Here is a 27,991-nt window from a genome sequence, read left to right as displayed (position 1 = left end):
CCTGATAGTTTTGGTGTGAAACTCAAAGAACGGAATACTTTCAATGTGTTATTGACCTTTATCTCTTTCAAATAAGATGATTAGTAGACCAGTCATTACTTTCCAGCAACATTGGTCAATGATCTAAGATAACCAAAAGTTAGGAGAGAGTTGATTTATAGAGCCAAAAGTATCATTCCATTCATTAGAGATTAGGAATCTGAATTTCTGGAAGCTTGAGCAGATTCTTCTCCACTAAACCAGGTGTAGCAAGCTCCTTGCTATAGGAGATCAATCAATTCCATGCCTTAAATAAAGTTAGAGAAAAGCTCCTCATAGCTCTTGACCTTCGTACAACAACATACACAGTATAATCCCATAGGTGGAGTCTACAGAGGGTAGAGTGTATGCAAACGTTATCCTTACCTTGTGCAGGAGGAGAGGTTGTTTCTAAAATACCTTTTGCTCAAGTGACTGATGTTAAAGCAGTTTGAAAAAAAAAAAAGTAAACCGGACATAGCAAATAATACGGAAAGTATTACATGGTATTCAGAAAACAAGAAACAACAACAATAGTCAAATAATGCGATAACCAAAGCTCAAGAAACAACGGGGAGTAACAGAAATCATAGGACAAGACTACTAATATAAACAGAGAAATAGATATGGTGCTCGACCTTGGAATGCANATGGTATTCAGAAAACAAGAAACAACAACAATAGTCAAATAATGCGTTAACCAAAGCTCAAGAAACAACGGGGAGTAACAGAAATCATAGGACAAGACTACTGATATAAACAGAGAAATAGATATGGTGCTGGACCTGGGAATGCAATTGAATCTTTCAGGTTCATAACTGCATACATTGAAATACCCTGTACCACCCATTGATCATTCCATAAAGCCTTGACTGCAGATACCTCCTCCCAAAATTCTAATCTTTCCCGATTAGAGTATGGCCTATAAACTCCAGTGAAGGATGTCAAGCTTCCACTTTTGTACCAGACTTTCATCAATCATAACTCAATTCTCATCTTTTCACCATGATTTGATCCTTACAAAGCGATCATACGTGTTGAAGTTTTGATTTCCATTCCCCTTCAACAAGGAAAGGAGAATAGTTGAAAAAGTATGCTATGCGCAGACTGACTTGCTACTTGCTTTCTTTGAGGGATTATTGAGTAAAGGGCGACGAAAGACGATTGAGACTCTTTTTACTACTTAATACATACCAGACATTCATCAATCATAACTCTTCTCGTCTTCTCACCATGATTCGATCCTTACAAAGTGATCATACTTGAGCTTTTGATATACTTTGTAGACATACTCATGGATTTTCCTTCCCATCTTCTGCATATGTTACCTTGCGATCTGAAGCTGATTTGAGAGCTCACATATCCATCGGAGATTCTCATCATTGATTTTTAACCTGCTTGTGAATCGATGGCCATACTCGATTAAGAAAAAAAAAAATTATGGCTTTCGTCAATGAACTATTAATTCAAAGGACTTCTCACCAACAAGAAAGAAAGTTTTTGCACAATCAAAATGCAGGCAAGAGAGTCCTGTGTTTTTTGTTTCAAAGAAATCTTTTTTCTCAAGTGGTTTCTCTTTCTTTTATGCTGAACTAATTAAGTACATGCGGGCATGTATCTATATATAGTCACATATCCTTGATTTCCATGTACTGTTGCATATTCTATAACGTATAATATAATACAAAAATTCTAGCATAAGTATGCATGTATCATTTTATATTATCTCGAAAACCAAATGTTCTATTTGTAATGCAACACTTTCTTACCAAAACAAAACATTGCATTGATATTGCACAGTTTTTTATGTTAGATTTTTCTTTTCAATAAAGGAAACAAAATAAATCTCAAGGGATGGAAACTTAGTGCATTAACCAAGTTCAAATAATCATACGACCAATAGCTGCATAAACACATATTACATTTTGATCTTGTTGATTGAGAATCGTACCTGTGTTTTGCCGGTTTTTCTGTCCCTAATAAGTAAATCTGACCACGTCCTATAGAGATCATCAAATCAATAGCTGAACTTCTGAAAGAGTTTTCATAATGCTATTACTTCAATTAAAGATCGAGTCAAAGGAGCACTCAAGCTAAAAGCAAATGCACCTACAGAATGACGGCTCCAGAGGCGCTGCCACATGTGCCAGCACTGACAAGCGTTTCCAGACAAAGAGGGGAGGAAATGCTTGCTGCCAACTTGCCAGTCCTTGATCAATTAGTGGAGCATTCTAAACCTACATCAACAATCAATGAGGCACACATATTTCAACAGCTAATTGAATAGCCATTCTCATAATACATAGTTGTAGTTTTTTGTTTGGGGTGCCAACAGTAGCATAGTTGCTTAGTCGTCCTTCCTCATACAGAAAATAATATAGGTGCTTTTCATGCTGCCTTTATTGGAAATGTACTAGACACACCTAGATGCACAAGGAAATGCACATATGATCACTTGGCTTTAGAAACAGGACACATAATTTTGTTTAATTATTTTGTGCATTGAATAAAATCCTCACCTAAGTTGCTCAAACTCTCCAAAATTGTTGCCGCACTTGTGTCGGATCCTCCAAAAAAGAGCACTACTTTTGGTGGATCCGACACACACTCTTCGACATTTTTGAAGAGTCCGAGCAACATAGAGATTCTCATAAGTCATGGAAAACCAGTCAATAGGAGTTACAGGACAACTACTTGTTTCAAGGTTCTTACATACCAAATACTAATAAGCTATGTTGCTCGGACTCTTCAAAGATGTCGATGGGTGCGTGTCGGATCCTCAAAAAATAGTGTATTTTTGAAGGATCTGACATGGGTGCGGCAATATTTATGGAGTCCGAGCAACTTAGCTAATAAGCACATTAACCATCTACAACACCCCAATAAGATATGAATAATATACCGCGGGCGGGTGGGGGGTAGGGGGGGCGGGAAAAGGAAATTAAGAAAATCAATAACACAGCTAATTAAGTCACTAAACAAAGCAAGTATAAGATGCAGAAAATCCCGTTCACAACAAACAATTGTAGACTTCACATGAAGGAATAAGAAGAAAGAAAACCAACTATAGACTGTCTCAATTTACTCCGCTATCCATGAACCTGACCAGCTGTCCATGCATAGTTACAGCTTCAGAATGTCGCTGAACAATTATCGAAGAATCATTTTACTGTTGATTGAGTTTACAAGCTAGTATCAAGACCTCCTTACTCTTTTATCCGCAGGCTTCAATGAACTTGCAGCAGCACGAGAACTAGACTGTGGCCTTGGAACTGAGTTAAAGGTGAATCCTGTCAAATTACTAGGACCTTTTTGAGAGGGTATGGGGGGTGGCACTCTGGAATTGGCAGGCAGATGATATAGAGGAGACGGTTGTGAAGAAAAACTGTTATGGGTAGGGGCAGAAGATGGATAAGGAAACACTGATCCTGTAGGAAGAGGCAGCAACATTCTCGAGGTTGGGTATTCAGGCGGAAAGGTCTTTGGTGGTTCATTTGTTCTTTCATTCTGAGCATCTGGTGGCAACCATTCAGGAATATCATCATCACAAAATAAGTTCTTCTTACCCGAGCTATGAAACGGAACCATCGGTGAACCATATGCACGAACAGGAACTGTCACTGGAATAGCATGACTTTGGCTGTAATGCTTTTCTTCCATTTGCCTAGAAGCAGTGACCAGTTGACTATAGTCATTAACATTTCTAGCTAGGGGCATCTCTTTACTGATCGATATTACTGACCTAGGAATAGTCATGCAAGCTGAAGGTGCCACAGGTCTGGTGGGCTGTTTAGACATATCTAAAATTCTACTTCCAGAAAGTTGAAGCCTATTGCCAATAATGGATCCATAGGAACGATGGGAACTTGAAGATATTCCGCTAGCAGTTCCAAAGTCAAACTCAGGGAGATCATCATCATCTGGAAATGCCATTTTTCGTTTTGATGCATCGGACAGCAATGATGTTACAGATTTTGGGAGGTTCCTGCTTTCCTTGGGTGGTTCATCATTTGACTGGTGCACACAAGAAGCTTCACTGCTCGTCAAGTGCCCTTTAGATCCCCAAAGATGCGAGCCGGAAAGTTCAGATTTTTTTTGCTGAAAAGGTGGTGACTTCACACCTGAAGCTGTTAAGGTTGTTCTGCTTGCAGAATCAATACCAATACTCTTGTTATCAGTGACATTTGCTTGTTCAAGATTTGAGAAAGAGCTCAGTGGGGCAGATGGGTTTGAGTTCTTAACTGATGGCATAGATAAAGAACCTTGTCCCCCACCTTGCAACATAGAAGAATCAGATGGAGACTTTTGAAGCTGCTCCTGCAAAGAATTAGCCTTTTCCTCAGACTTTTTAAGAACAGAAGTCAAAGCTGTTCGATTTTTCTGCCATACAACACAACCAATCATCAACTGAGAGTTCCCTTCCACAGCTGCCGTTCCCTTCAAGAAACCGTATTTTTCAAGAATAATGAAAATTGCATTGGTCGGGGGACAAAGGTAGATAGTAACACCTGGAGAGAGCTTTGCTATCCCGACTCTGCCACATTTCATATAATCTTTTGCAACCTAAAGAAGACAACACTACCTTAAACAGGGGAACATTTACAGAAACAATATTTTCATTTATTGGTAGGAATAGCATTTACCCCTTTCATGCCCTTGAGTCCTATTGCAGAAGTTCCCTCCTTGAGGCAAAAAGAAACAACCTGAACACAAAACAATTCACTTAATAATAAATCACACTAATACAGCCGATGTATCTGAATCATCTGATCACTAGAGCATATAATCTACAATAGCCTTATTGTGCCTTCATACACCAAATATTAGCTTTTTTTGCACTAAGGACTTGTAAAGCCTTTTAACAAGGTGGGGAACCTCCAACTGGACATCGAAAGCATATAGAATTTTTATTTTTATTTTTTTCTACGAAGCAAGGAATAAAAGCGGATGGTTCAACTTGGTAGATGATGGGCTTGCCTCACTACCCTTCTCCACTTAAATATCTGGCTTTTTATCTATGGAAGGTTTGAACAAAAGCATGGAGAATTATTGCAACAACATACCTAGTGTAGTTCCACAAAGTAGGGTATAAAGAGGATAGAGTATATGCAGACCTTACCACTAACTCAGAGGTAGAGAGGCAAGCATGGAGAACGATTATGAGACGTAAAATATTCAAGTCTAACTGTTGAAGATTCAACATTATAGTACCTGATGATGCAATTACATTTCAATTCCAAGGAAGTTAGGGTAGAAAAAACTGACTCGGAGACTTGGGACCTTGGCTTAGTAATGAATAAAGGGAAGCTCGTCGAGCTTTTTCTGCCGGCGGAAGAATTCCTCATATGTGAGCTTTTTTCATCAGCGGAAGAATTCATCGTTTGTGAGCTATTGGGGATCTATTAGGATTCCTCATATGAAAGGATTGACTTTACTTGCCTCATACTCGCTGCAATATGTCCACTTAGCATTTTCATTTTGGTTCAAAGTGTTCACTTATATAATCAAAAAGGAATAAATTATTTCCTTCAGAATTTACCCCTATTTAGATAAGTGAGTGTTTATGTAATCAAGAAAATTAATTAGATAATAGTTAATTAAGGGTAGTTTAGTCAAAAAGTATATTTCATAGTGAAAAGTCAAAAACACACTTAAAGTATCCTAATTTTTTCGAGTTTCATACTTCAATTATTAGGTAAGCAAGTTTCCTACCTGAACTATCACCAAATGTTTATCGAAACACACCTCGTTACTGACTAGACCAAGTGTTCGCATACAATGGCTTCAAGGCACGTAACAACTTCATTTTCTCATAAAATTTCATCCACATGATATATGTAACGGCTATATGAGCTGACCCATTAATTTTGTATTGTTTTTTTAAAAAAAAAAATCAATTATTAACCCTAAGCTCTTCCCTTCATCATTTCTCAAACATTTTTCTTCATTTCTTCTTCTCTACTGCAGATTTTCTCAACCTACTACTTCATCAATTATCAGCAATTTTCTTCATTTTCTTCTTCTATCAGGGCAAATCATATTTTCTTCTACTTTTTCATTAGTTATATTTTCTTCTCTTCTTCTATCCATATGATATCAAGACCTCTATGATTTGAGCAGAAATTTAAGTAGCTTGAGCCCACTAGAGTAGCTTAATAATATTGTTTTTGAGAAAATGTTGTATTCCTCAGCATTAAGGATATGTTGGAGACCTCCGAAAAATGGGTCCCAACAAGAGAAAAAAACAAGGCTAATAGATTACAAAGTACCTACAAAATCCAAAATTTGGGCAGCTTTTTCTATCCCTTCTTCTTTACACCAAATATAAAAAGTAGTCAAGCAATTCCATTTGACTTTCTCTATTAAATTAGCCTTTTTTTCAAAGCATCTGCTATTTCTTTCTTTCCAAATAGACCACCAAATGCATGATGGTATTATACTCCACTTTTTCTTAGAATTTTTCCCCCCTCTGCTGATCCAACAACTAAGTAGATCTGTTGTATGCTCCAGCATAATCCATTCGGTAAGTGTTAGTCCTAGAAAAAGGTTCCACAATTATGTTGTCACTCTATAGTGAAGGAACAAGTGGTGGTTGGTTTCCTCAGTCTCATTATAGAGAGAGCACCAAGCGGCAATATAGAAACCTCTCCTTTTCAATTTCTCATGTGAGGAGCATGCTCTTCTGGCAACCAACTAAGAGAAACACTTTATCTTGGTTGGAACCTTGTTCCTCCAAGTCTGCTTCCAAGGTCCAAGCTTACAAACTGCATGCTCTTTCACCTCCTTAATATATAGCTTGTTAACATAAAGACTTTAATATCTAGAGTGTTTCCACCCAATAGAATCTTTTTCTGCCAATAACCCATTCAGAACATGTAATAGCTCAGCCACTCTCCCAATCTCCCAGTCATTTAAATGCCTTCTAAACCCAATATTCCATCCATGAGTAGACCATACCTTAGCCACTGTTTCTTCCAGATTGGTGCACAAGGAAAATAAGTTTGGAAATAAGACCATCAATGTCTCTCTCCTATCCATTCCAATTCTCCTTCCAGGATAGGATTTTAGTCTCATTTCCCACCTTGTAGGCTATGTTTCTACTTAGTTCAGGCCACAAGTTTCTTATTGTTCTCCAAGCTGACACCTCATAAGTGTTATTCACAAAGCTAGAGACCCAATTTCCATTCAACCCACACTTGTTGACTATCACCTCCCTCCACAGGGCTTGTTCCTCAGTGTTGAACCTCCATAGCCATTTTGACAAGAGGCATCTATTCTGCAACCCTAAGTTTCTGATTCCAAGTCCACCGGATTGTTTATGTAACTGTGCATTCTGCCATTTGACTTAAATTCAAACCTTTCCCTTCTTTATTCCCTAACCACAAGAAATCTCTTCTTAGTTTGTCCAGTCTTTCTTCCACTTTGGTAGGCATAGGGAATAAAGAAATAACAAAAGTTGGAAGAGAGTCCAACACTGAGTTTATTAAAGTGACCCTTCCTCCTAAAGAGATATACTGAGCTTTCCAATTGGCCAATTTTTTCTGTCTTTTCAATTATGTCATCTCACATTTCTAGCTCCTTATGTTTGTTTCCCAATGACATGCCCAAGTAAGTTGTGGGAGGCTGTTCTATTTTACACCCCAATATCCTTGCCAGACTCTGAAGTTGAGGGACTTCTTTAATTGGAAAGATGCTGGTTTTCCTCCAATTTACTGATAAACAATAAAAAGAGACTGCTTCAAAAACCACCAAAGGCATTCTTATAAAGGCAACCTGGTCAGCCTTGGCTACACCGAAAATAATTGTGTCACCTGCATAAAGCAGATGACAAAGCTGCATTTCCCCTCCTAAAGAGTTACTAACCTTGAAACCTTTTAGCCAACTGAATTTGGATAGCTACTCTCATCATACTATTATAGCCCTCCATGGCTAGGATGAAAAGGAAAGGAGAGGGTGGGTCTCCCTACCTTGGACCCCTTTCTGATGGGAAAAACCAACATGTTCTCCATTCACTAAAATGGAGAACCTGATAGTTTTTATGCAATAGTCAATCCACTTCAGCCATTTCTCCCCAAAACCCATTTGCTCTAGAATCCTGATTAGGAAGCCCCAATTGACATGATCATAACCCTTCGCTATGTCCAGCTTGCACATAATTCCTAGATCATCTCCTTTTGAGTCTAGTGTCCACACACTCACTTGCTATTAGTGTTGCGTCAATGATTCGCCTACCTTTTATGAAGGCTATCTGGTGTTTATTCACAAGCTTCCTGATCACTCTCTTTAACCTTTGGCAATCATCTTGTATAATCCACCTATTATGCTTATAGGTCTGAAATCTCTCAGTTCCACAACTCCCACCTTCTTGGGGATCAATGCCACATAGGTTGCATTTAGGCTTTTCTCAAACACTTGGTGGTCATGGAATTGCCTCAAGTGCTCAAGATGTCTTCCTTAAGCATTTCCCAAAAGTTTTGATAAAAACTCATTGGGAAGCCATCCGGGCCTGGGGCCTTGTCCCAGGCACACAACTTGAGTGTCTCAAGGACTTCATCTTCCTCAAACACAACTTGGTCTGTTCTGCCATGTTTCTGTTTGGGAACTCAAACAGAAACTTCTCATCATTCAGTTCGCAAATGTTGATTCCAAAGGCTTTCTTCCAATTAGTTGATGACCATCTTCTTATGTCTGCTAAAGTTGTCCTCTCCTTGGGCTTCTCACTGCAAAACCCAACTAAGCATCTAGATAACAGATCACCCTCCTGGGTACTTATTTTATCTAGAACTTCCACCTTACCAATAATGCTTTTGACCTCTGCACTGCATAGGTTCCTGGATTGCCATTTACTATCTCATAGCATTAGCATATGGGTAATCAACAACCACCCTTGTACTGGGTATTTCTCCTTTCCTTTCTTGCATTTAATGAACCTGTCAATCTTCAATGCGACATCCACCCACCCCGCATTCAATGACAACTTAGGAATAATTAGGCCTGACCTTCCCCCTCTATATACATTTATGATGCCTATGAACCTCCCATGTTTATTATGTTTTCTCGTGCAAAAATGCACTGCCTCTTGCTCAGCTAGTTTCCACCTCCTTGTCTCCTTTTTTTCTTTGGATGCTTCTCTTAGACAAAGACAGATCCATTCCAACACCTTTCTACTCATGGACAATCTGCGCATCATCTTTCTGCTTCTCTCTACCCATTTGTACCATTCAGCTTTCTCAGTTTCCCATCTGGTGATATCGAAAGACTTGAAACCAGCATTGAAATAGATTTGATTCTCCTCCATCCTACTAGTGGGTGATTTATCAATAATCACAGTGGGTGATTATTGTTGGCTATTTAAAAAAAAGGGTTGATTCCGGTAGAGGATGCCGGAAAAGATGGGTTCCTCTCTCCTAAGAAGTAGGAGAGAGAAAGAACATTGGGAACTGTGTCTGGGAGTAAAAATCAATTGACTTATTTGACCTTGTTTCTCAACACCCTCATGCTCGAAAATTGTTCAAACTTATATTCTTAGAGAAATAGAATAATTATAGCTAAACTTAGTTCTCCGGGGTATTCGACTCCGGATTTAAAAGCCGGATTATATTCGCAGCAACCGCTTATCCTTTTCGAACGAGTTTTGGGTATGATCAGTACCCAATTGATTGTTTTCATAAACAAAATCAGAAAAAACTACAATCTGCTCCAACAAAAACTCCATTAACACTGAAATAACAGTCCTCATATACATCATCCCACTCCCCGTTGTACTGCATAAGAAACATAACAGGCTCCACATGTGCAAATTCATTCACAGCTGCGCCTTGCCAAAAATCTTCTCAATTGTTGGATTAATTTTGTGTAGAAAATGCATTCATGTACATGTCTCTATTGTTTTTGCATTTAATTCTATTGATAATGTCCACAAATTACGTTAAGTATCCATGTAGTGATGGTAACTACCATATAGTACGTCATATTATCTATTAAGAAAGCTTTAACAGACAATCTCAAAACTGATATAGTTACACTATTTTAGGGTTATTTTTTTATAAACGTGTTTTAGGGTTATCTTGCTATTAGAAACACTAATGTTCTAGCTACATGCATTTTTGTCCCTGTAATAAATTCAACTTTCTGGTTATCAAGAAAAAATCACCTAATAAAGAAGGAGGAGTATTGTTTTGTGACTTGAACAATTATAAGTAAACTCTCATTTAGTAACTTTGATTGCCCAAGCAGTCAAGCATATTTAAAATGAAGTATCCACTTTAAAATCCCCATAAGGTCACATTTGATAGAATAAGAAATTACTACTTCTCTTCTTTTTGAATAAGAAAATATATTTCATTTGGTTTAAGTCCAATTCGAATGCATGGATAGGAGCCCACTTCATGAACCCCGTTCATCACTATTCTCCATCTTCTACATTTCTATTTTAGAAGGTTACTACTTGAAACTTCAAGAATAGTTTTTTTTAAAAAAAAAATTGGCAATATGTTGAAACCTCAAGAACAGTGTTAAATAGTGGAACTCTTTCTCTCTTTAACTCACCGTTTATTGTGATGTCTTCAAGTAGGACAGTTTTGGTTACTAGTAGTTTGTGGAAGGTGAAGAAATTTAAGATGCATTTTGCACATGCCACTAAAGGCACATTGGTTGCATATAGCTAATTTGATTGAAGCAGAGCTAAATTTTGGAAGTAATGACTGGTCAATGTTGTTTATACTGTTCCTGGTGATAGTGTAATGACTGGTCAATGTTGTTTAAATTCAGAGTCTAGCTATGCATTTGAATGGTCTAACGGTTGTCCAACTTGTGAAGAAGAAATTTGACAAGAACTTACTGCTAACCTCTTTTAGATAGATTCATTCAGAAGGGAAGGACCTGCATTAGTATCTCAATAATTTAAACATGGTTTTGATTCACACTCCATGTTACCGGCAGACTTCCCGGTACTCAAAATGAATTGTCTAAGTCCTCTCCTTTAACTCATTGTTTATCTCGTAATAGTTCAATTCGCCCGTAAAGCTAAGCTCCTACTGCTACTCCTCCTTTGTCCCTTTCACACAACAATTCTGGTCGCCTAAGAGGACTAGCTATCTTTTTCTATATCCACAATAACTTGAAAAGCCAAGAAAAAAAATCTACTCTGGCAATGAACACGTATATTCATCACATGGAATGCCACACTCAATTGTTAGCGATTGCAGACCAGTCTTCAATAGAAATTTATCGCATGAGCTCAAAATATAGGTAATTTATGTTGTCACTTCATCAAGTTGACGGCCTTTACATAAGAGGTTTCAGAGAGGTCAACTTGTTTTTCACTTTAGCTTCATTTATTTTAGTATTGTTACGATGGTTCAGAATAATAATATGATTGTTGATAGTTGACAAAAGTTTAGATAGGGATATTACATCCTTCTGGATTTATCAGCGGTTTTATTTTCTCAAATTATCTAGGTTTAATTTTTATCAAGACTTTTTGGCGAAAAACCTAGCCTGGATACTAGTTTAATATTAATGCAAGCAAATTAGAAATACCAGCTTTTTAGCAATAAGCATTCACCACTTGTTTACAAGCAGATAATACCAGCTTGGTGTTGCCTTGCTCACTAACATTGACAGGCTTCAACGGATTTCTTAAATCAGCAGAATCACCGGTAAACCAATAAGCATGCTTTCCAAATTTAACATATAAAACATTGTTAATCAAGTCAAAGAACTCTGAATGATTAACATTCTCATCCCTCTTTTCTAATTCCAGAATATACACCTAATTTCATAGTAGATACTTAAATATTTGTCTAGGAAACCCACATGGATATATAGAACTGGATCAATGCCCTATTAGGTATGCTATAAAAAGTTTCTTGGGCGATATCAACAAAAGTCATTTTCTAATGTTGGTTGCGTAAAAAATTGAAAAAGATTTTCAGAAAAATATTTTACAGAAGATAATTAACCTTTTTTTACAACAAACCTCAGTACCAAGTGGGATCGACAAATGAATCATCTATATCCTTTGTGCTCTGTTTGGTCTCATTTGATTACAACACTTTATAGTTTTATCTTTCAAGACAGATTAAGAGCTCTCTAAACTATAGGTTCTCCAACAGTCACATTTATCCCTACAACTACAATGCCATATAGATCTCAAAACACTAAAAAGACTTCAAGCAAATATTGAACCTAATGTGTGTGTTACCTTACTTAAGACTAAACGAGTTGGTCTAGCCTATATGGATCTTATACTTCTTTTGTTTCGCGAAATGCACAGAATTCTGGTAGACTAAGTCTAAAATTATTTACACCACAGCTCTCTGTAATAGCACTCTTATCAGTTGCCTCTACAAGATTAAAGATGCATCTAGAAAATGTTTTTTTTTAAAACATGTAACATAAGAAATAGTTTTGCCATCCATACCCAAAAAAGCCTAAATATAAAGGATACTCATGTATAATATACATCCTTATTGTAATCAAAAGTTGGATAACATTCAAATGAAGTGTTGTTCTTCTAATGGTGGTTGTTCCTCCAAAGGCATAGTCTAATATTAAGAAACTACACCCCGAAAAACAGGATATGGATTTTGAGTTCCATAGATGTATGTAGAGGTTGTTTAGCATCTACAATTGAAGTTTTCATAGAGGCAACAAGATAAACCTTGTTGAGATGAGTGTTGGTTTTCAGTACAACGTTACCTGATCATTTATATCGTTATCAGGAAACAAAAGATAACCTGAGATTTTCATATCAAGATTGTATGTCTCAGTTCAGTTCTATTGTTTTTTGGGAGTTCTTAAATGATGATTTTGCTGTATCATTCTAAATCCATAATTTCTACCAAGATCCTTATTTGAGTATCGTGTTAGACAACTAACGGACAGTAGCTACCATCTTTGCCAAGAAGACAGAAAACTTCTAGAGTATCCAAGTATGTTCATCTTCTCCAGATAAGCATGCCAACTCAACAAGGACTGTTAGATTGGATAGGAGGGAGTATTTAATCAGTCTCAAGAACTTAAAACATTTGCAGAGGAAAGTGACAGTAAACAAGTAAGATACAATTCTTGGATCACCAAGTTTAGGCAGCCAATAAACAGGTGACTTCTTCTTCTCTTTTTTTCTTTTTAAGGACCGAGGAGGAAGTGAGTAATCAGAGACTAGCGAAATGCATCTCATATTAAAAGTAACGTTTCATGTCTTCTTCTAATTTTCTATTAACCATTTCATTTTTCTACTTTTCAGCTGAAATCTCAAAGGAAAAAAGGCATATTTTCTTCTTCCATCTTTTTCTGAAATTTTTTTAGGCATCTATCACAAATGAATCATGTTAACTCTCCGTATTAAAAAAAGCCCAGTTTAAGTAACAGAACAAAGATAACAAGCCTTACCGTTAGTGCCCGACTGCTTGAACTAGGAAGATTTTTGATGTATTTTTCGAAGTCATCTAATCTTACTCTGCCTTTAGCTACTACAAATTCAGACCACTTGACATCAAGCAACTTCTCACCGCTACATAAAATTCATCATTCATAGGGTCAACAAAATATAGAGGACACCAATAATCATCAAAGAAGAGACAGAAAGCAGCTTGCCATGCATGCAGGTCTATAATGCTACAAATCAAGTGAACAGAAATAGATCCATCGGCATCACATGTTAAGAGGATCGGCGCAAGAGCACGTCAAATTATGAACAAAAGCATGGAAAATGGAAAGCCCTATAGAATATGCTCAATAGTAGAGGCAGCCAAAATGAAGTTATTAAATAGGTAACCATGAAAGATGAGAATCTTTCCTGAATACAGATAAAATGCCTGCCAAACTTCATACTGAAAGGGCCATCATACTGAACAGTCAGTAAGACTAAACATGTCCAAGAAAATCTATTAGAACTTAGAACTAAGCTAACACATTGAATCAAATAGACACAATTCAAGAACATAACTAATTAAATTGAACGCACATGAAACTACCGACAGTAGAAGAGATGTAAAAATTCCCAAATCTGTTCTGGTGGACAATTTAGAAGTAAACTCAGTGTGCTTGTCATATCAAAAAAGGTGTCATGCAGGAATTCTAGGCATCTCTCCAATATAAAAGACCACACAAGCTCTTACTACACATCCCACTGACACAATTTCTTTTTTCCCTTTTCTCTTAACTGCACTCAACATGAACTGGAATATGTGATATACCTTAAAATAGTTCCATATTTAAGCATTGAGATTTGTATGATTTTATGAATTATGCCTGAATGGACAACTATCAAACACAAAAGGGCCAGATATCTTTCAATTGTAAGAACCATGGAAAATAATTTCCCAGGGAACCCAACAAAAATAAAAATAAAGCTGTGTTTTGAATGTATAATGAAATATGGTATTCTTTATATTCACATATATCAGATCAAAATAAGCAGCAAATAGGGATATGGTGATGCTACTCTCAGAAAGTTGACACTAGATAGATATCGTGTGGTTATAGATTGATTGAAGGATGTGTTTTGATTGCTCGTGGACCAAGTGCTCAAGCTACACCTGTATGGTGAGTGATAACCTTACTACTGATTGTGTTTCTACAACTTAATGAAAGACCTAATTCAATCTCTCCACTAGTTGCGGCGCTGATACATGTTCTTAACGTCTTTTTTAAAAAAACTGGTAATGGTGAGTTCTTAATGTCTTAACTAGGTCATCAAAAGCTTAGTTATCTTCTATCCGTGTACATCATAACAAAAGGAGGACTCTTCAGCTAACACTTATCACAAAAATGATCAAAGAGAAGATTGCCTGGATATTGGCCAGTACATACACCACATACACGTAACAGGCTACCATTTTTTAGAATTATAGGAATGTTCTACAAAATAATTTTTTAAAAAAAATTGCAACAAGTTCTAAGGTTCTAGAGCATTCCACCAAACTGTAAAGATATGGTATCTAGACCTAACTAAACCCCAAAATTAACTCATGAGGGGAGAATTGCCCAAGTCCATACATAAGCAGACCATCAATCCATTCCTCAACCAATGTGAGACTTTTAACCCAATCTAACACCCCCCTTCACGCCCAGGCCCAGCTGGAATGTGGATTAGATGCCCAAACAGGGATGACCTGGAGTAGATACCATGTAAAGATATGACACTTGGGTCTAACTCACTCCACATGCTAGCTCATGAGGAGAGGATTTGTAACACCCCAGATTCAAGAAAGGACAAAATTTCAGAAGTTGCAGGTGCCACAAATGGAGGCCACCTACGGACAGTTGGTTGAGCCACGAACTGTNCCCAAACAAGGATGACCTGGAGTAGATACCATGTAAAGATATGACACTTGGGCCTAACTCACTCCACATGCTAGCTCATGAGGAGAGGATTTGTAACACCCCAGATTCGAGAAAGGACAAAATTTTAGAAGTTGCAGGTGCCACAAACGGAGGCCACCTACGGACAGTTGGTTGAGCAACGAACCGTAGGTGGGGTCCGTGGTTGGTCACCACAACTCCACCCAGAAAGTTCAGTAAAGACACGACCCACGGCCCGACCTACGGATCCTAGGTCAGACCACGGTCCGTGGATCGTGACCCTCAGCACCAGCTCTTTGAAGACAAACGACGCCCTGCCAAGACGGTCCGTCGGTCAGGTCCGTCGATGGCCCCGTCAGCTTTTAAGTTAGGGTTGTTTTGGTCTTTTCCCCTATGCGTTGGACACCTAAACTATGTCGTTTAACCCCTAAACTACGTCGTTTTGGTCAGTTTAAGCCTAGTAACTTAGTTAGAACTTACCCTAAGCAATTCATTCACCAAAAATTCATCGAACTTAGAGCAAAAAAGGAGAAAGAGTCGACCAAACCCCTCAAGAACACGCAGTAGGTTTTCTTCAGTTCCAGCCCCAAAATCGAAGGAATTCTCCGTAGATTTCGTCACCAGGTATGTGGGATTTTACTAGTGGGTGTTCCTTTCATCTACTAGGTCCCTAGAATTCAGTCAGATTCTTGATTCGCTATATCTTGCTTAGACCTAAGGTTTCTAAAACCTTAGATATTGGTTGTGATTTAGTGTTATAGTATTCGTAATCAGATTATCATGTTTTGTGGAATCATTTTTTAGTTCCTTGCATGAAACTCAAAACCCTAGTTGTGTAGATTCTCTTAGTTAATGAATTACACTTGCTAGGTCAGTTAAACAGATATACATGCTCCAGTTTCGAATGTTTCATTGTCAGTACATAAATGTTGCATTCTCAAATTTGCATGTCAGAATATTGAGCTATCCAGTATTTCAATTATGTTGTGTCATACACATTTCCAGTTGGGAATAGGCTTAGCACCGAGTTGGACTAACATACCCTCATAGTCCCAGAACTACGTGCCCCCGTAGGTTTATAAGTCCTCTCTGTGGGCACCAGATTTAGAAATCACGTCAGTCATGCCTTTATACCCCTGGCAAGGTATATTGGGTCCTCTCGATGGGGCGTATACATCGGACTCCACATTTAGCTCACGTGATTTTTTTTCGGTTAATAGTAGCTCCCACAGTCAGACTCTAGTGCATTTGACCAGGTTTTCAATTATATTTCAGTATTTAGTCTCAGCATATCATGTTAATAATCAGTGCTTGGTCATTGCATTCAGTTCATTTCAGTGTATTTCAGTATTTACATTATGTTCAAATTATGTCATTGCTAAGTCATGCTCTGTTCAGCTTACATATTTGTTCAGTTATATTCTATGCCATGCATGCTCAATACATTCCAAGTAATGACGCATACTCTGCACTACATCCTTTCATGATGTAGGTTCAGGTCCTCAACATTCAGGTATTCAGCAGCTTCAGTAGTGAGTCCTCATACTTCGAGGACAATAGACATGTTTTCCATTTCAGTCTTTTATTTCAGTTTCAATTTTGCTAAGGTTAGCTGGGGACATGTCCCAGCAACTCTAGTCAATTAGAGGCTTTTTCAGACAGTGTTAGACTCAGCTTTAGTTTTGAGTGATTGTTCAGTATCACTAAACTCTTAAAATATTATTTATATATATTCAGATCAGTATTGGGTATTCCCCACATTCAGTTAACTATTGTTTTAGCTTCCGCATTAGTTCTTGTTTTCTTAGATAATGTCAGTATGCTTATGTTATGCCAGACAAGGTTAGCTTGGGGTCACTCGTGATCCTAGGTCCCGTGTTTACGTCAAGGGGGTAGCCTCGAGGCGTGACAGGATTGCCCATATCCATATAGGCAGACCAATTATAATGTTAATTTGCATAAAAATTATAACGATTAAAAGCCTATTTGAATTGACTTTTGACTTATAAACCAAAATTTAAAAACTCGTAACTTCTGCCTTTTGGCTTAAAAATATGTGCTTATAAGCATTTTTTTGTCCAAACTCTCCAAAACTGTTTAAAAGCTACCTTGACTTAAAAGCACCTAAATAAGCCAATTTAGAGGGGCTATAGTCAAAGGTGAGCTCTAACAGAAAGGACTCTGCTCTACTAAAAGCCCACTATATTCTCTCACACCGATGACGTGTCACAAGTTGTAATAGTATTACAGGTTAAACCGGAAGAATTTTAACGAAAGACCATAGTTTTGATAAAAACTAAGCAAAAGGCAATTGGAAAAGAAGATCCACCTAGAACCCTACACGGACCGAACCACCTCAACCATGGAGATGCAAAGCGAACTCGATCGTCTCTCTATTCTTCAAGCATACTTCGTAAGAGTACCGAAACAACCTATGCTCATAATCCCCTCGACGCTGATAACTTGACTAGATGAGAAGGTGCATTGTTGGAACTATCACAAGTCCAGCCCATTGCTGAATCAAAACAGATGATTTTTGATGTAACCTCGAAGTTGGAAGTGGTATTGGTTGTTAATTCTTAAAAGCATAATGCACTTTGGTGTTGGGGAATGGACATACATCTCATGCATTTTGCCTATACGGACTTGGACAATCCTCTTCTCATGAGATTAGTTTTTGTCAAAACTATGGCCTGTCATTAAATTTTTTCGAGTGACTATTTTCCCATATCTGATTTCTGTAGCAACCTGCGTAGCACCGTGCATCTTTTCAATGACTATTTTCTCATATCTAATTTGTATACCACCGCGCATCTTTTTGATGACTACTTTCTCATATCTGATTGGCGTGTATCATGCATCTTTTCGGTTACTACTTTATCAAATCTAATTTGTGTAGCACCGTGCATCTTTTCGAACTACTTTCTAATATTTGAGTTGTGTACGATCGTGCGTCTTTTCGGTGACACCTCGGTGACAAACATAAACTTTAAGTGGTGTACCAGGCCCAAATTAATTGCCAAACTAGACAACGTCAAATTTTAGTATTTATGACGTAGAGATTTACTCCTGTTTTCAGTTTCAAAAAAAAAATTACTATTTTTTTGTGGAACAGAGGATGGTATAGATCATTTATAGGATAGGGGATTCTGCCCGTTCCTCCACTAACTCACTTATAGTGTTCTCTTTTTACCACTCCTTGTTAATTCTTTTCTCAAATCTGATTTTTTCTAGGAAGAAAAATGGTGGTCTGGGGATTAAGAACCTAAACTTGCAAAGTAAAGCTCTTCAAATGAAATGGTTATGGAAGTATGCAAATGGAACCAACTGCTGTGGAAAAGGGTGATTGAGGCTAAATATATACCAGAAGACAAATGGATGACCAAAGAGGTGACTACTCCTTATGGAGTCAGCCTTTGGAGGTCCATTAGGAATCTATGGGATGAAGTGAAGAACAACTCAAAGGTGAAAGTTTTTTATGGGAGAAAGACTATGTTTTGGAAGGATAATTGGCATGAGAAAGGCAACTTGGAAGAGTTATTTCCTGATGTTAACAACTTAGTTACATTTCAGCAAGGGTTTATAGCAGATTTATGGACACTACAGGGGTGGAACTTCAACTTCAGAAGACATCTAAATGACTGGGAGGTTCAGAGAGTAGCTGATTTTCTTAACACAGTGGAACCTTTCAATGGACTTCAAACAGGGAAGGATGTTCTATGGTGGACAGGAAACAATAGAGGAGTATACAAAATTAATAGAGCTTATAAGCTAATGGATCAGACAAACCAACAAATTAAAAATTGGCCATGGAAACAAATATGGAAAAGTAGAATACCCTACAAAGTATCTTTCTTTGTCTGGTTGTTGGCCAAGGAAGCAGCTCTTACTCAAGACAATGTCATGAAGAGAGGGATAACCTTATGCTCTAGATGCGTTCTCTGTGGGGAGACTTTAGAGAATGTAAATCATCTGTTTCTACACTGCACGTACACTCAACAATTATGGAGGATTTTTTTGAGTCACAAAGGCATCTCCTGGACTATGCCTGGGAAAGTTTCAGAGGCTTTAAAGAGCTGGGAGGAAGCAGGAGTACTGGCAAAAGACAAAGGCAGATGCAGACTTATCCCTGCTTCAATATGGTGGGCAATATGGAAAGAGAGGAACTCTAGGTGTTTTGAGAGCATAAAAAATAGTGTGCAGAAAGTGAAGCTCAACTGCATTTTGCTATTATGTTTTTGGTGTAATCAGTTATACTCAAATGATACTGTCTCTATAATTGATGTTTTAGACTCAATTTAGCCATAGAGCAGTAAGAATTTGGGGCTTTTGTATATAAGGTTTCAGTACAACCCATGTACTGTTTTGTGATATAATACAACCTTACCAAGTTCAAAAAAAAAATCTGTTTTTTTCTTCTACTCCAGTAATTCCTCTGCTGCTATTAAGAATGATGGATTTTCTTCAACATAATCGTTCTCTTTTCCTATTCATGCTCTCTTTCTTTATTTGTTTTACCTGATTCTACATCTCTCTCTCAATCTCGCCATATAGTTACAGATCCCTTCCTCGTCTCAGCATGTATTCAACATCCTCAAAAATCCATCTCTTCTGGCTCTTTTCTTATAGTTCTCTTTACCTTCCATAATTTGTCCAGATGTCAAGCTTCCTTTTTGCTTATGCACCACTGATTAATTGCTGCAAGTTCTTAACTCTGACTTCAACATCAACATTCCAGCAGCTTCCCCTCCATGCAAAATCATTTTGGAATCAGCTAGCTAAATTATGCTTGGGTAGGTCCAGTATATAGCAGCAAAAGTTAAGTAGTTGGCCAGAGTCCACTTGGGCTTAGGAAGAGCAAGGTTAAACGTCAACACCCTAGCATTCTTTGGTTTCTCCAAAAACTCTAAACAACAAATTAGTCCCAATCTCCTAGCAAATCTTTTTTGGACAGACATCTTCTCCACTCAGCTTTTTAATCCATTATTTCCTTCTTTTCTTTGTTTGCTTAATTTTCTTAATTTTTTCTAAGATATCATTCCACTTTGAGTTTATTTATCTATGCCTAAAGTGAATAACACCAGAATATTATTTTAAAAATATGTAACATGCATCAAGTGTGCCATGATTTCTAATATAGATCTAATTCTAAGAGGGAGGAACTAATGAAATTGTGATGCACGTTAAAGTCTGGCTTTTGGGTTGGAAGTTCATCAAAACTAAATGCAGTCACAAAGCAATTTAGTAGTGCTACCGAAGAACATAGAAAACAATAAGATCAACATGCAAAGGAGCAGCATTTCAGACATGATTTAACCGAGATAATGGGGAATCTTTTAACATATAATTTGCCACATCAATGCCAAGATTAATCTACAGCAGACAACCCCTCAATAATATAAAGTAAAAACTTAGTATTACTTCTAAGGTAGCTTGCAGTTTTTAAGAAGTTATAAGCAAAAGTTGAAAACCAAAACGAAAAGTAAATGGAAAGACCTTTTGAAGAACGCCACCACAGAAACGGTAAAAGATGAGCTTAGCTGAAGAGATCCTTCCCATAGCTTTTCAGCTGCAGGAGACATCTTATTAGACGGTAACCTACTCTTCTCATTTAATCTGTGAGAACTATGGATTGACCTATTTGATTCAACATGTTGAACACAATTTGATGGAGAGTGGACATGTTTGGAGGAGAGGTCATTTGTCAAAGAACTTTTGATGTTCTCCTTAGCTATTGCTTTCAGGTCCTTTTTCATATCACCTTCTATGTGACTTCTTCCTCTACTTTCAAGTGTGTCTACACGATTATCAAAAGAACCAATGGAATTCTGAGCCTTGGTATGCAATGACTTTCCACCAGCCTTTTGGTCAGTAGAAGCCGAGCCCCTTGAGAGAATATCTCTATCCCACCAACAGGGGATATTACTTCCAGATCTGTTTGAACACTTAAGACTTTGTTCCAAAACACAAGAATTTCCAAATCTATTGGCTTCTTCAAGGTAACCTCTTCCATGAGAAGAAGCATATGAGGAATGGTGCTGAGAAGAAATCTGCTCAACTGCTCCAAACACTCTCACAACTCCAGTGGAAACATTATACTCCAATGGCATCCTAGAGGTGACATCAGGGTTCCCAGAAATCAAATATCCCTGATGAGGATGAATCTGAGATTTTCCAGTATACGAATTATCGGATTTTGAAGAGGATCTACCAGTGTCAGCTTGTGCAAGCATGTTATTTGTCTGTGATACCCAATTTAGTGAATCAGGTGTCTCCCCAATAGGAAAATCATATTTCCAGAGTGGATGCTGGTGCTGTGTAGATTGCAACTGTGTGCATAAAGGGTAATGGTTTATACTTTTAACTTCATTTTCTTGGGCGTTCAAATTACTAGTGTATCCTTCGACACTGTTCTGATAATTAGATTGATGCTGGAAACTATCTCCAAGGGCAACCACTGAGGCAGACTTTGATTGATTTACAGTTAACTCACGGGTGTTTTCTTCTGTGGTGAATAAGAGTGGACCATTCTCTTTTAATCGTGATTCTGGAGTCCAGGAAAATTCAGGCAAATCAACTGGCCTCGATATCCTTTGACCCAAATGCGTCCCACAGGAATCAATGTCGTAGCCTCCAGATGAAGATGGGAGTATTTTTTTTTCCATCCAAGCTTCCTTAAGTCGTAATAAAGAAAAACTTTTCTGACCAACAACAACTGCTCGCACAGTTATAACTCAATCCTGCTCACTAGCAAAATAAGATCAATAAGATAAGAGAATAATCAAAGGAAAACAAACAAAAGTCATCTACAAGCACTTCAGAAAGCTAGAAATAGTATAAAAGAAATAATGGGAGAACTTAAACTACAGGTGATAACATAACTTAAGGGTACATGTTAGAAGCTTTATCTGAGTGATTATTCCCCCCCCCCCCCCCCCCCACCCACCCCCCAAAAAAAAAATCCATTCCCCTTTGTCCCTAACAATCAGTAGGTCTTTCTACAACCTTTTTATCAGATCTGACAAAATAGCCTTCTGAAATAACTTGAAGGATAATGATGATATTTCCTTGTTTCAATAATTTTATTGAATAAAATGAGGAAAACCAAATCAAAGTTAGATACTTTGGGAAAGCCAACTTCTACCAAGAGAAACAAATAAGATGTAGCATAATTCTAAATATTGTCTATGGCATACCTCAACTCAAATAAGATGTAGCATAGTTCCATTAATCATTGTAATTAATTGAATGGATCAAAATGCAATTGGCCACGAAATGTAGACTTTTTTTTTTTTTTTTTTTATGACAAGGGAAACCCGCAGCCGCTACCCTTTGGCCACGAAATGTAGACTTTAATGCACTAGGTAAGGTTTCTTTAGATGATACCGCTTGTACTTTGAGGAATTTTGGTCAAGAAAGAGCTAGTTTCCTACATTACGAGCAACTTCCCAGGAAAATATTACATAAAAGCATTATTTTCACTGCTTAATTGATTGAGCTAAATTATGTAAAAACAATATTATCTACAGATCAATAAAGAAAGATATACTACTGTCCCATGGGGATGACCTAGTGCTTGAAACATGCTGTACAACCTGCAGATCCAGGTCAGAATTCCAACTACAACACTCAGTGTGACACCATTTACTCCACACCTGATGTGTGGAATTAACTTGGCAAGCTTTACTTGTGGACTGGTCAGGCTACCCAGGGGATTAGTCGTAGTACAAACAAGTTGGACACACGACATTGATATACAAGATAAAAATAAAAATAAGGTAAACAACTTGGCTCGCCAAAATATATAAGGTAGTCCAACCCATTGACTAAATCCAACTTAGTCTTGATCGAGCCATCCGACCACAAAAAAGGATTAAACTAGCTTTGCCAAAGGGATAAGTTATTGCAATAAAAAAGTCTTTTGGTTTTTGTTGAGAAAGGTAACAGCATATTATTCTTTTATTTATTTTATTTTGAGAAAGGAAAAAAAGAAAACAACAATACATTAATCATCAGCACAAAGGCTATGCTAGAGCCATATTTACAATTTCAAAAAACAAATGTGTGACCTTGTTCTTCTTAAAGGAATTTAAGAATTCTAACAGAATTTCAGCTTCCTTTGCAAAGTTCTCTTTACACCAAAAGCAGTCTTTTTTGTCTTCAGTTGATTTCTTGGCGTTTCTTTTCCAAGTTTTTCATAGGGGAAATTTTACAGTAATGAAGTACAGTAGTATTCCAGTTTATCACAAAGAAAGAGGTGGTCTGAATAGAGGAAATTTGCAAGATGAAAATTATTTTGCATTTAAACTGTCACTAATGAAGCTCGAGAGGAGATGAGGGGGTATTTTCTTTTAATTTAATGTGACATGTGTGTCATGCTCCCATTGGTGTGTTATGGACTCCCCAAGTTGAAGTGGTCGTAAGTCATCTAGGGAGATCTTAGTTACGGAAATGACAAACTAGAGCGTATAAAAGGGTGCCCACAAACAAAGGTGTGAAAAAAAATTCCTGCAAGTTGGAGGGATAAAGTATGCATTAAGCCTAAACTAAATAAAACAGACTTCATTCTGCACCGCAAGAGCAACTTGAATCTCAACCAACTCATATCCAACTCCTCTCACTATCTGATAATGGTGCATGATGACATCCGTTGACCCCCCAACTATGTTTACCAATAGCTGTCCAACCAAACATCTAGATGACCCATTCAGTATCTTTACATATTTGATTCTGCTGGATGAAACCAAAACATCCTACATCTTTCTTCTTTGGTTCCAAACAAACACAAGTTGTCCATTGACATTCCAATGTTACCCAGCAATGTAAGTGAATGTCATTTTAAGTTTATGGTCCTACAAAAACTAGAAACATTAGATCACCTCCCAAGGAATCTCAATATCAATTAACTATATCTCAAACCCAAACCAAACTAATTGCTATTGTTATCATTTGGAAAAGACAAATTAGGATCCTCTGAAGAAACTAGATGTTACAAATCTCACAATTATCATTTCACAGACATACAAAGTCTCTATTTTTTTTGATGAAGTAAGAAGAATGTCATTAACAAAGCATCAAGCAGATGTACAGATTACAAAAGAAAGAAATATCAGCTCCCAAAAAGGCAAAAAAAGCTATCTAAACAGCTAACAGCAGAGATCTATGGAGCTGATAAATTCTAGGAAAGAATCGACACTAAGTACAGGAGAGAGATTAACCCAACCAAAAAGAGTAATCAAACATCTTGCTTTAAAGGTAAAGATGGGAGTTGGGATGCCATCAAAACATCTTTTGTTCCTCTCCGTCCATAAGCACCACAAAATACAGGCTGGAACCAAAGACCAGACTAAATTTACTCCTTGAAAATATTGGACCTAATATAAGTGAAAGACAAGTAAACTTTAACCTTGATTAGTTGGTATCGCGTAAATGGATCATTTGCTTCTGTGATGTTCTGTTCTTAGCTAAATTGGCATTGGTTTTTGAGAAATAAAGGGTTGTCTGGACCAACTTCAGTTGATGTGTATTTAAGTCTACTCCATCCACTTTTAGCACTTCACTCATCTATACCTACGGACAAATGTATTTGGCGGTTTATACAAGACATGGACAAACCATTTTAGGCGATCTTCTCGGAGTTTATCCTCTGTATTTTTACTTGCAAGTTGCACCCTCTATTGGAGATCAGCATTCTAATATTGTATATTCTTGTCAGAGAAACATTCATCTTAGGATCCACATTTCTACAACATTTATCCTATGAAAATATTCTATTGTTCTAACATTCACTTTCACAATATATTGTTAGTCATACCGTCGTCAGATAAAACTTGTCTTGCGCTTTGTTAAGTATAATTGTAGCATATAATTATATGTTTTAGTTAAAAAAAAGGGAGGTAAAATTTCATTAATAAGTACCAAGAAGGTCTACAAAGTACAATAAGGAACTATGTTACATCTTCATTTATCACCCCATTGTCCCCAAAAGAATGAATCTAGATATCTAAATTGTTTGCACTTAAGCTTCACAATCCCAAATGGCATACCCAAAAATAAAATGAACAAAGAGATGGCATTAGTGAAAGCTACACGATTCTCGAACAAAAAAGATAGCACTACAGAAAACCAACCAGCAACCTAGAATCAAAGGGACAAAACTCAAGCAATCAAACAAATCCATACCTACAGAGGAAAGCATGTTTTGGGCCATTCAAAATTTATAGAAGCAGCATAATTTGTACAAGTGAGCTGTACTTATTAAAACTTAATTTCTATGTCACTGATATCTAATACTCCCTCCGTTTTCAATTTATTCGACCTACTTTCCTTTTTAGTCCATTTTAAAAAAGAATGACCTTTTTTCCTTTGTAGCAACTTTTTAATTTCAACTTTCCACGTGACATGTTTAACACCACAAGATCAAAGGGCATTTTGGTACAGTTAACAGATCTTTAATTTTAGACCACAAGATTCAAAAGGCGTTCTTTATTTTCTTAAACTATATGTCAAGTCAAAACATGTCCCTCAATTTGAAATTGAAAAATGGAGGGAATATCTAAAAACTTAGTGCCCGTTTGGATGAGCTTATAAAATGTAACTTATAAGTCCAAAGTTAAAAGTAGGGGATACCTCGGACCCTTTGGGCTGACCCTTTGGTTTGGACTTAGGACATCAATGTTAGAGGTCTCAAGTTTGAAATTCCTGGGTTTGCCTTTTGGGTCAAGCTACTCACACCGGGTTTACCTAATGCAGGTTACCTCTCCTGTATGGTTTGCGAGATACTGCCTACGGTTTGTCTTGTCATTTCAAAAAAAGTAGGGATTTTAAACTTTTTTAGCCTAAAAGTCGGTGCTTAAAAAACACTTTTTAACTTTTCCAAACAACTCCAAAACTAAAAGAAAAAAGAAAGTGCTTAAAAGTCAATAACCACCTAAACTAATCCAAATACCCCATAAGTCATTGACTATGGTATTTTTCACTTTTATAGACTACTAATATGATGATCTTTTGACAATGTTCATCTAAATTTTATACTAATGACCACTGTTTAGACTTTGTTTCTTACTCTTTACTTGATTATTACTCTAAATTTCTCTTTTTTTCCTTACATTAAGAAAACCCTCATTAAGTTTTTGCTTTAAAAAGCTAACGAAATTTTAAAAAATAGAAAAAAAAAAGGTAACCAAGAACTTACTGAGGAAGCCATGAACGAAGAGGGTGTAGCAGTAGCAGCAAGAAGCAGTGAGAGTGAAAGAGAAGAGACCGAGAGAGAGCAAAAGGAAAAACTGAAAAAACTTTTGCGCAATACATCGAGTTTTCTTCTATTTTTGGACTTCGTAATTAGGGATTTAATATGGGGTGCAGTTCATGGGTGACTCTTCCTAAAAGGTCTCGGGTTTAAACTAGAAAAGTTTTTTCTTGAATGGGGCTTTAAGCAGCATGAATTTAAAATACTAGAACTTCAATATAAATATCGACTATGAGATAAATAATTGAACCAAGTCTTTGGCTTGCTAAAAAAAATCAACAATAAGTATATATTATAAATTAAAAATTAATTTTATATATAATGTAGTTTTACACACAAGATTTTAAAATCAATACTAAAATGAGTATTGTTATAATTAAATAAATAATAATACTACAAAGTTTTTCTATAAGTTATACTTGTTCTATTTATATTAAATATATATATTATTGATATGTGTATTGTTATTCGACATCAATTTCAATATAAAATAATACATCAAGTACAACATAAGAATACATGAATTATCAATACATTGATTAGAAAACCAACCAAACATTATTTAAGTGGAAGTTAATATCGGTAATATTTCAATATATACATAAACTCAAATGACACCAAGGTTTTTTTAAAAAAAAAGGATAATAACGACAACACAAGAAGTTCTTAGCCTTTGTTGAGTTTCAAGTATCCTTAGTCTACTTTAAAATAAAACTCTTACATCTATATTTAGATGGTAATAGTGTAGTCAAAGGAGGGCTCAAACCTTAAAGTGAAGCGTAGGTGAATTTTAATATCATCATAGCATTAAGGCATACTTTACTTTACTAGCTAGTGAATGCAATCTTAAAGATATGACACCAAACAATTAATTATTTTAGAAGGAAAAAAATTTGCTAACTTTTTGTATTTCTCAGCATTAAGGATTGTGTTGGTCACCTCCAAAAGAAGTTACAAGAAAAGGAAAAATAAGGACAAAAAATACTTACGAAAAAATTATGAAGTCTACTAATTAAATCTCCTCTTTTATATCATGTTCGTTACACCAAAAATATAAAGTAGTGATAACTTCCCACTTAATCTCTTTGGTACATTCATTTCCTTCAAAAATTCTTTGATTCCTTCCTTTTCACATAAACCACCAAGTACATGCTTAAACGGTTCTCTACCATCTTTTCTAAACTAAACGAATTTTTTAAAAAATATATATTTCACTTTATTAAAAAAAATCGTCCATATAAATAACATTTTCTAAATAAAATAATAAAAAACATAAAGATAAATTTTAACTTAAAAAAAGTCAAAATTGACAACAAACAATCAAGGTAGAAAACTCAAACCGCAACTAATCATTGACAAAAATAATCTATCCCATGCTAAATGAATGACCTAAGAGATAAAATCAAACTACTAAAC

General features: G+C 36.6%; 1 protein-coding gene across 2 annotated transcripts; it reads right to left on the bottom strand.

The window, feature by feature from the left end:
* Positions 1-469: 469 nt before the first annotated feature.
* Positions 470-26,661, bottom strand: LOC125875999 (uncharacterized). Of its 2 annotated transcripts, XM_049557093.1 has the most exons (11): positions 26,522-26,661; positions 20,824-22,074; positions 13,414-13,534; positions 4,662-4,721; positions 3,761-4,581; positions 3,221-3,682; positions 2,132-2,255; positions 1,970-2,050; positions 1,181-1,412; positions 804-1,144; positions 470-656 (listed from the first exon to the last, which is right to left on the bottom strand). In XM_049557093.1, the coding sequence occupies exons 2-7, from the start codon at positions 21,990-21,992 to the stop codon at positions 2,237-2,239; spliced, it is 2,652 nt and encodes an 883-aa protein (XP_049413050.1). In that variant the 5' UTR covers positions 21,993-22,074; positions 26,522-26,661; the 3' UTR covers positions 470-656; positions 804-1,144; positions 1,181-1,412; positions 1,970-2,050; positions 2,132-2,236. The 2 variants fall into 2 exon arrangements, with proteins under 2 accessions (XP_049413050.1, XP_049413049.1); XM_049557092.1 differs by lacking the exons at positions 470-656; positions 804-1,144; positions 1,181-1,412; positions 1,970-2,050; positions 2,132-2,255 and having other exon boundaries at positions 3,014-4,581; positions 26,522-26,659.
* Positions 26,662-27,991: the final 1,330 nt, after the last annotated feature.

Source organism: Solanum stenotomum, chromosome 9 (assembly GCF_019186545.1).
Source record: "Solanum stenotomum isolate F172 chromosome 9, ASM1918654v1, whole genome shotgun sequence".
NCBI lineage: Eukaryota > Viridiplantae > Streptophyta > Magnoliopsida > Solanales > Solanaceae > Solanum > Solanum stenotomum.
This window is presented reverse-complemented; position numbering and strand designations above follow the sequence as displayed.